This window comes from Ascaphus truei, chromosome 3 (assembly GCF_040206685.1).
Source record: "Ascaphus truei isolate aAscTru1 chromosome 3, aAscTru1.hap1, whole genome shotgun sequence".
Taxonomy (NCBI): Eukaryota; Metazoa; Chordata; class Amphibia; order Anura; family Ascaphidae; genus Ascaphus; species Ascaphus truei.
The window spans coordinates 349545420-349555832 of record NC_134485.1 but is presented as its reverse complement, the minus strand read 5'-3'; the positions used below and the strand labels follow the sequence as shown (position 1 = coordinate 349555832).

The window sequence follows — 10413 nt, the reverse complement described above, 5'->3', positions numbered from 1 at the left end:
GGCGTTCAGAGGAACGAGTGGAGGAACGCAGCATGCGTGTGTGGGAGTTTAGCCAGGGTCTGGGGTTAGAAGGGCGAGGACGGCAGAGAGAAAGTGGGGCATGAAGATCAAGAGAGGAAGATAAGGCAGAGTTGTAGTTCCTGACCAGGTTGTCAGGGTCTGAAGCAGAACTGACAGAGGAGAGGGAGGAGCGTAAAGTGGAATCAAGAGCTGGGAGGTTAATAGAGCGCAGGTTTCTGCAAAAACGAGGGCGAGATGGAGAGAAGCGAGAGAGAGAAAATTAGATGAGGTGATGGTCAGAGAGAGGAAAAGGGGAAATGGAGAAATCAGAGAGAGAGAAGTTTTTAGTGAAAACCAGGTCTAAGTAGTGGCCATCCTTGTGGGTGCTGGCTGCAGTCCACTGTTGAAGGCCAAAAGTGGAAGACACACTTATGGTGTCCTATTGCTGTATATATTTCTTGTCTAGTTTTCTTAGAAGTTCTAATAGAGTATTGAGACACAGTCTGTACAATATTCCTATTGTGGTGTGTCATCACATTGATTGAACGTAATAAGAGATTTTGTTCTATGTGTAGCACCGTGCTAAGAATTTCTCTTAGCCCTGCATGTCAGCCCTGGTAGCAGCAGGCAGTGAAGGAGTTAAGTCCTCACGAGGCTTTGACTTGAGTTAGTCACAATATGTTACTATATTGTTGCACTTTCATGGCACATGTCTGGCACTGTGTTCTGTCTAGAAGTTGCTAGTTGGTCACATGCATATGTGGTGATACTTTTGCTAAAGTTATTGTGCCCAGATACTTGGACAGAGTGTTTGGTCTTAACCCTGACTATATAAGGTTGGGTTCCTCTATTTTGAATTCAGACCCCAGGGAGGATCCCAATAACATCAGGGAAGACCACCATAACATTAGGAAGATCCTGTAAGATCGAAAAGGATTCCAGTGAGTTCTCTAGGCTCTCCTAGCCTGTAAAGCAGGCAATCACTTTTAATGTTTTCAGCATAAGGATTGTATCCCAGTGCTAGGGGCTCCCTAGAAAAGGTGCTGATAAGTTGCTACATTGCTGTATGGAGTAGTTTTTTGCTACACTGTTGTATGGAGTAGTTACATCTGCAGGGCCAAGAAGGGACCTGGGATGGACTGCCAGTGATTTATGGACAAGGTCTGGAGCTGCTACTTGGCAGGGCAATAGGCTCTATGAGAGAGTTGAGCCACTATGTGACTTGCAAGTGAGAGACTGATTAGTATTATTTCTGTATGCCGAAATCCTGTCCAGTTGATGCCTATGTTGCTGTTCAAATAACCAGTTAAATGTTCCTGGCAACCTGTCCAGTTTATTATATTCCTCATCAAAAGCGGTGAATCCATCATCCCGGGGATGAAAACCGGTCCTGTTGAGGTATCAGGTAAACTGACTGAGCATCTACATCCTATTTTCAGGCACACAACCTGTTTAAAGCGACAGAGACTAATAACCAACACTCCTTTTCACTGTACACCCTCTCCCTGATGCTGGGCTGGGGTAGGGGTGTTACATATGTACTGTATCTCTGCTTCTGAGTAATTTATTTCCATTGAGAGTACTGTGGGTAACATTATATTAGATTATTTTCATGACAATTATGGGAGATTCCTTCACCCATATGCACCTTATGAAAACACTCAGACATTACTTTATGTGGTGCTGTCTGATCTTATATATTTTTCTGTAGATATAGTCTCCAGACCAGTACTCACACAATATACAGCACTAGAGGGCAAATCCAAAGAGCTCAGGTAAATCAGGCCAAATAACGTGACATTACCTAAATATGTAAAGGATGCTATTTTCCCAGAGTTTAACAGGTAACCAAAAAATTAAATATATGCAAAGCCAATGGCCATTAGTTATCTGATTAGCAGAAGCTTAATGTCATATTAAGTTAGAACTGCCTTGCGTTTTCTTCAAATAACATGATATTAAGCCTGTCTTACCCAAATGCAGCATTACTCCCACCAAGACCCTGAATAGGTGTTTAATTACAAGTAAAAAGGAGAAGACAGGAGAGAGAAATAACAATGTAAATAACAGAACGATAGTTAAATTATAGCTAACTGTGGTCTTACACATATGCAAACCCTGTAAAATACTTATTTAAGGGTCTACATGTGGGTAACGACAAGTTTAGCTATGACTTAACTAACATAACATGAAATCCCTGTGTTTACTATACCGGTGCTCTGTGTATATGCTTTGTTAGAGGGAGCACCTTTTTAGAATACTCTGAACACAGGATACATAAAGATTGGCCCCCTGCAGACGCACTTACCAGAACTCCCTCCTACTGTCTCTGTACGTTCTCCCTACCTACCAATTAGAATGTAAGCTCCTCAGGGCAGGGACTCCTCTTCCGAAATGTTACTTTTATGTCTAAAGCACTTATTCCCATGATCTGTTATTTATATTATCTGTTATTTATTTGATTACCACATGTATTACTACTGTGAAGCGCTATGTACACTAATGGCGCTATTTAAATAAAGACATACAATACATACAATACAATACAATACAATTAACACTCACATCCTTAATAGTAACACAAGGGCCTGTTCTGGCTATAAACAGCACTTAATGCAGCATTAGTGAGCTTTGAAAATACCCGTTAGCATTTAACAAGACGTTTACTTAAGCTGCATCTCGTTAAGTCAATAACAGAGCTTTGTAGATCTAGTCCTAGGTGAGGGATTACCAATGATCTATAAAGTGGCATCACTACAGATACCTCCTTTTTCTCCAGGCAATACAATGTATGATTTCATTACAGGCTCTGATACTAAGGATAAGAGATAACATTGAGAACTTTTTCATCTCATGTATAAGATTTTAATGAGATATTACTAAAATGTGTCTTTCTTTTAATTATTTATCTTACATTTTAAGTGAAAACTTGTAAAAGGCACTTTTCTACAGATGTGTTCAGCAGTTTTACTGTAGAATGGAAACACTATAGATACTAATGTTGTAAAACTATTTAACTTGTGAACACGTTAAACGTGCAGAGTAGGCCGTACAAGAAGACAACAAATTCTGTTTTGAGAATGATTGCAGTTTATTGAAGAATTATAAGAATGTCAATACATTTTTAGATAGAAACAACAAAGTTAAGCGACAGCTAAATACTGTAGCATGATCTGCTTTATAGAAGCAGTGAACAGTTCAGCCAACTTGACGAACACATAAGAAATGAATATATTTTCCTGCAAACGTTGTATACATTATATCAGGTTGTATATTCAAACGAGTTATGCAGAAATGTGCTGTTTAGTTGAACAATATCTAGATTTCTTTAGCCTATTTCTATATGGGTTGAATTGTTTGTATTGGTGACAGTTATGAATTTGTACATCTAAAAGTGATATCTGTAGCCAAGCAAAAGAAATCCAGAAATATTGCAGTAAAATACAAAGATAAGAAGCCTGCTTGTTAACCCAACATTTTAACTGCTAATAACAGAGCATATATGTTTTATTATTTGGACCAAAGGGATAAATCCAAATGGTTGTCATGGGGTTTGATGCTGCTGTCATGTATGGGGAATTTAAAATCTCCTGGTGCTTTGTGAGCTTTGTGAGGTTTTTGATACAATTTTTACACTTGAGCTGCTGGCACCTCCGGAGCTGGAATTTCCTCCTCCCATGCTGTATCCTCCGCCAATAGCTTGTCCAGCACCATGCACAGAACCACATCCATATCCAGAGCCAGTGCTGCCCCCATAGGTGGAGCTCACAACAGCTGTTAAAAAACATCAAATGATTAGATTAAATTGAAAGTTAACATACTGTATTCAGAAAAAACACACAGATGACAGCTAACAAAATCATACTTACAAATGTTTACAGCTCCCACACCATCGCCTGCCAACCTGCAGCAAAGAAAAAAATTGTTGAGTGTGGCACAACCTTCTTTTTAATAAAGTCAATCTTTAGAACATTCATAGGTTAATGGCATATCATAGGTAACATTAATATCCATATTTTTCTTGATTTTTATGTGGTTTAGATAGGAGGTAGCCCACCTGCACTCCTCTCCCTCTAGCAATTTCCTGTATGTGGCAATCTCAATATCCAGAGCCAGCTTCACATTCATGAGCTCCTGGTATTCACGGAGCTGGCGAGCCATGTCCTGCTTGGCATTATGAAGAGCATCCTCCAGCTCAGATAACTTTTGCTTGGCATCCTTTAGTGCCAGCTCTCCACGTTCCTCAGCCTCTGCGATAGCAGCCTGCAGTTTGGCAATCTGCATGTAAGAAAGAAGGGGTTAGACTTTGTTAATGTGTGGGTTTTGTTTTATAGTACCTCAACTAACATATTATACACATAATTGTAATAGACTTAATATAAAGAAGCGACAACAAAAAAAGATGCCTCGATCCTTTTATGGTCTTCAATTTTGTTTTAAATATGTGTTTTTTGCAACATAATGTGTCAATACAACTTTACAAGCAATTTGCTTAATATTTGTTTCCTGGAAGTTAGTCTTTACAGTATGAAATGGTTCTCAGACCATGTGACAGTGTACTAAGCTCTTAGCTTCAGGGACGAATATTTATGTCTGTCGCTTTTTTCTTTTCTTTCATATCCTTAAAGCCACACTAATAAACCTACTTGTTTTTTCACATTGTCGATTTCAGAGCGCAGTCTGTTAATCATACGATTAAGCTCAGAGATCTCGGTCTTTGTATTCCTCAGATCATCACCGTGTCTCCCAGCACAACTCTCCAACTCCTCATACTGCAGAGAAATACAACAAAGAGCATTTACACTTCATAATATTTTAAAAGAGTAAAGATAGAACATTCATATTACTCCCTGGCCTTCAGTATTCTAGAGGGTAGAAAATGCTGAACATATGAAAAAAAACAACTGAGCTCATTCATAAACATGCTTCATCGTCTTAGTAGACTGCAAAAGTATTTAGTTGGTGAACATCTCAAATGTGATAGTTAAATGGTAAATTCAAAATATTATTGGCACACATAATGTGTGTAGCGTATGTTTTATAAATAAACCATGGAGTTACTTCAATGGATCATGCCAGGCTGAAGGCAAAGTTACTGTAACTCATAGACAGAAAATGCTGACAAAAGTTGTCCAGTTTCATATACAGTAACTTACTCCATCCGTGTCTCTAAATCATAGAATTTAAGGATAACAGAGTTATTGTAATTAAAGTATCTTCTTGAGAGTTCTTATTGTTTAAATGTACCTAATGGGTTTTACTTATTTTGCAAGTGTTAAAAGCATCAGATGTTTGAAGTAATTCCTCTGTTTAGTTTGTGATCTATATACAATAATAGTCCTCCTTACTACATGAATTGTATTAACCGAATACTCACTTTAGATTGATACCAGGTCTCAGCTTCTGCCCGGCTTTTGTTGGCGATATCCTCATACTGAGTCTTCACAGCAGCGATGATACCATCCAAGTCCAGATCTCTGTTGTTGTCCATGGATAGTACGACTGAAGTGTCTGAGATCTGTGCCTGCAACTGGGCCAGTTCCTAAAAAATATAAAAACTCTCAGTCATCCCAAATACATCAGAGGTCCTCTTTCTATATCTCCTTTCAATTCCTTGACTAAGATGGTGACTTAATAATCAAGCCTCAACCAGGACTATGGGATCGAAATTAAATCCTTTTGATCATAGCTAGCAGTGAGACTAGCCTCTGGCTTTATAATCAAAATGAGTCTTTAAATTATTTCTAAGCTGGTTATCACTGAGTTTGTATTGTTCTATCTTGTTCAATAGAAGTGTGTGCACAAGTGGTACTATACATAACAAAAATAACTGATGCAACTACCCCTCTCGAAAAATTGAACTATGCTTGTTTTATTATGTTATATATTATATTATTTACAACTTTACTTAGAAGCATGGATTGCATATATCAGAATAATTACCGCTTCATAGAGAGCTCTTAGGAAGTTGATCTCATTTGTCAGAGAATCCACCTTGGCCTCCAGTTCCACCTTGTTCATGTATGTAGCATCCACATCCTAAAGTAAAATAGCATGATACATATATACATATATACAACATTACAAGTACAACTGCACATTTGAGAAACATCACAACATTGAGAAGATTTTAAAACAGAAGAGATTGATACAATGTGTTTCTTGCTGATGTGATTGATTACGCACCTTTTTGAGCACCACAAATTCATTCTCTGCAGCTGTACGCTTGTTAATTTCATCTTCATACCTGTTGAAAAAAAGTTTGCATTTGTCGTGAATTCATAAAATTATAAATACAAGTAGTTATTTGTAATCAGCAGCGTCAAAACTCTTCCTAGCAGAGATGTAGGCAGTACAAATATAAAATAGGTAACTAATATTTTCACTCTAGTTTTTAATTAATCTTTTAAGAATATGAAATATATGTTGAGGTTGGGGCTAAAGGTTTAATATGGACAAAAACAAACCATTACAATGCAATAATTAAAAAAAAATTAATTTCAAGATCCGCAAAAACTGAGCTGCTAATTTAATTATCAAGAACATTAAAAATAATTTATATGAAATTCATTAATGTCCACAAGGAACCTGTTTAATCAACTAACTCTAAAACCAAGTTACACACGGTATGGAAAGAGTGACAGTGGAACAAGAATGTTGAATTTTGAGCAAGATTATTTGAACGAATATTCTCTTAGCACTGTTTGCTAAGAACATATAAAGCGCAAGTATGTCACATTGCATAGCCTTCGGTGCAGTCTTTGACGGGGAGTTATTATTTATAAAATATTTTACCAGGAAGTAATACATTGAGAGTTACCTCTCGTTTTCAAGTATGTCCTGGGCACAGAGTTGACAAATAACACATGGTTACAAATACAGTTACATAAATGAACAGGGTATACATTATATACAAGACATTGCGTGTACAGTTAAAGAAAATATATGTTATAGGCGAATGAAACAGACCAGATTAAAATGTGAGACAGCCTTAGATTTGAAAGAACTTAAACTGGTGGTGGATGTGAGAGTCTCTGGTAGGTTGTTCCAGTTTTGGGGAGCACGGTAAGAGAAGAAGGAACAGCCGGATACTTTGTTGAGCCTTGGGACCATGAACAGTCTTTTGGAGTCTGATCTCAGGTGATAAGTGCTGCAGTTAAATATACTGTCTAAACTATTTTTAAGGTGTGTACATGATAAGTGTAAAATTAACTTTTCACACTTACTTGTGCTTGAAATCCTCTACAGCATCCTGCATTTGTCTTAGTTCTGAATCCAAACGAGACTTATCACTTCCTAGGCAGTCTAGCTGTCTACGCAGTGAATTAATGTAGGCTTCAAAGAGGGGTTCAATGTTATTTTTAACAGTTTTTAACCCCTGCTCTTGCAAGAGGCTCCATTTAGTCTCCAGCACTTTGTTCTGTTGCTCTAGGAATCGTACCTGTAAGGCAACAGACATTAAACTATGAAAATATTCATTTCTACAGTTAATGCTGTAAAGAGGACATATGAGATATAGTGAAATGAGGTAGCCTACAGCAAAACTGTGTGTGTGTGTGTGTGTGTGTATGTGTATGTGTATCATCTATTTATTTTTTGATTATTGAAGCTCGGCTAACACGGTACTGATACCTCTATATATATATATATATATATATATATATATATATATATATATATATATATATATTTGTATGCAGTGAACTAAACAAGTGCATTTTCTTACCTTGTCAATGAAGCAGGCAAATTTGTTGTTGAGGGTCTTAATTTGTTCTCTTTCTTCTTTACGTACTCTCTGAATTGATGGGTCAAATTCCAGGTTGAGAGGAGCTAAAAGGCTCTGATTAATAGTAACTGCTTGGATGCCACCAGGTGGGCACACTGGAAACCCAGCACCACCAACATATCCAGAACTTACTCCTCCACCAAATCCATACCCAGCACTAGATCCGTAACGGGACTGGGAACCTCCACCGATGGAAATTCTTTTATTTCCTCCTAAATTGTGGAGACTTCTGCTTCCAAAGCCAGCTTGGCTAACACGTCCACCACCTCCGCTGCCAGAGCGAGTTACAGAGGACGAGCTGAAGCTGCATTGGTTTGTTCCTTGTGCGACAGCAGAAGCAGCACTGAAGCCTTTCTTGCTTCCTCCAACGGAGTATGTTGATTGGCGAGAAATAGACATGGTCCTTCTGGAGCTGCAACAAATGTGATGCTGATGCTTAGCACAGAACAAAGGCAGACTGAATCTCTCAGAGATGAAATTCCCCCTTTTATCTGTCTCTGTATATGGGTTTGGTCGCAGGGACGTGTATGCATCATCTTACCTCAACAATGGGCTTGGCATGCCTTCCAGCAATCTTAACATTGAACTCATCTGATTAAACACACCTCTAAATGTCTGAGGTGCAAAAAATTGCAATCTCAGTCATTGTAGCAGAAACCTCTGGCCCTTTCTAGCCTCGGTGTAAAGCTGACAGCTCACTTATGTTTTTAAGTTTGTTCGTTTTAATTTTGTGAAAGTGATACAATTTGATGTTATAATGTAATTAAGAGGGGCTTAGTCAACATCAATAGAAATGCAGTCACTTTATAAAATCTGATGTGATATATATGTACATAGTACATGAAAGAGATAGGCAAATTCAATTTACTTTTAAAGATGCTAATTTTATTATTTAGTTATTTAACAGAGAATAGTTTCACATAAAGTAAGGAATTGTATGACATTAGAAATAACACAAACATATATTATTTGTGTATGTATTTGTAGATATTGTTGGTAGATAGATGATAGATGATAGATGATAGATGATAGATAGATAGATAGATAGATAGATAGATAGATAGATAGATAGATAGATAGATAGATAGAATGATAGATAGACATATATTTATATACCCTATATACCAATGTATTTACTGAACTGAGAAAAAAAAGTATTATAAGCTCATGGTTTAAGGCCTGTTGCTGCTTATTCATATTATTTTTTATAACATTTTAAGAAATTAAAGCATTCATATAGGTGTACTAAATTCGTATATTCCTTATTTGCCATTGTACAACTTGGGAGGCAGTAACCTGGCACTGAGAGGATGATTCACTAAGCCCTTCTTGGGTTAATGTTCCCGATTTGGCATTAACTGCATTGGTTTTATAGTGGAGGAGTACCTAGGAGATCATTGAGAAGTCTTTCATCCAACTGTGGATCAACAAGTGCTGAAAATTATTATGATGAAGATATTAATTTATATATATATAAGCACTTTGGTAAGATCATATCCTTGAAATGTTAAAGCGCTGCTGTTAATTTATAATACATATATTTTTTTGGACGTCCAGTCCATTTTTGGATTTTGGAAAATCTTGACTTTTCATGTACGCTCAACTATAGAAGGTACTGGGGCCGCGGCCTTAGGCTAAGGCCTGCATGCCCACCATGCATCCTGGCATCTACAGTGTGTTACAAGCTTTTATAGGCGTGGGGATCTTGGCCAAAACGGGTTGGGTGGGCACGGCCATGATGGGGACAGAGGACCTGCCCTTTTACATTAGAGCTCTCCCAGGTCATGGCAGTATACACACACTGAACCCCCCCCCTCCCTCACCCCTGCAGCAACGGATTGCAATGCTAAGCTTGCAGCACAACAAGTGACAGATGAGCTTTCATTGGGAGACACGAAGACTGTATCATTTAGCTCCTACAGAAAGGAGCCAAGGAAAGCAATACATGACCACTCCTCAATAGTACTACAGTGGGAACGCAGCACCGCCACGCTATGCCAACGGGAGTGCGCCAGGGAGCGCGGGAATCAGACAGGCAACATCCCCAGTTACGGGCATGTAATAGGGGGCCGTTAACGCCCATTTCTGCTGGCAATAGAAGTTCTGAAGCCACATCACATCTGTTTAGTGTCAAGGCTGCAGGTTTGTGTGTGGAGCAGAGAACCCATCCCAGCATCTGATTGGCTCCCTGGCGCACCATGTGATGCATAGCTGCATGGGAACACCATCCTGCTGTAGCCCATGCTGGTTGACGCGAAACAGTACGCAGTGAGCCAGGGAGGGAGAAGGCACTCGATACTGCCAGGTGGAAGGTAAGGGGCTGGTGGGAGGTGCATACATGTACGGCCTGCAGCCGGGACCTAGCCTTAAGGTGAGGGAGTGAATGAGTGAGTGAAGGGGAGGAGAGAGCGATATTTTGTTTGGGTGGGGGGTAGAGTTGGATATTACATTGGGGGGTGGGGGAGAGGGATTCTGTTTTTTGGGGGGGGGACAGATTCTGTTCTGTGGGGGGATTCTGTTTTTGTGGGGGGTTCGCTGTGGGGTCAGCACAGATTCTGTTGTGTGGGGGGAGACAGATTCTGTTTTATAGGGGGATAGATTCTGTTTTGTGGGGGGACAGATTCTGT

At 38.9% G+C, this 10413-nt stretch overlaps 1 protein-coding gene across 1 annotated transcript; it reads right to left on the bottom strand.

Annotated features, from left to right (window-relative positions):
- Nucleotides 1-3067: 3067 nt before the first annotated feature.
- On the bottom strand, nucleotides 3068-8256 carry LOC142490069 (keratin, type II cytoskeletal 6A-like). Its single transcript, XM_075591861.1, has 9 exons — nucleotides 7727-8256; nucleotides 7227-7441; nucleotides 6187-6247; nucleotides 5944-6039; nucleotides 5378-5542; nucleotides 4647-4772; nucleotides 4058-4278; nucleotides 3870-3904; nucleotides 3068-3774 (listed from the first exon to the last, which is right to left on the bottom strand). Exons 1-9 carry the CDS (start codon nucleotides 8183-8185, stop codon nucleotides 3581-3583), a joined length of 1572 nt encoding a protein of 523 aa, XP_075447976.1. The 5' UTR covers nucleotides 8186-8256; the 3' UTR covers nucleotides 3068-3580.
- Between the last annotated feature and the right edge of the window lie 2157 nt (nucleotides 8257-10413).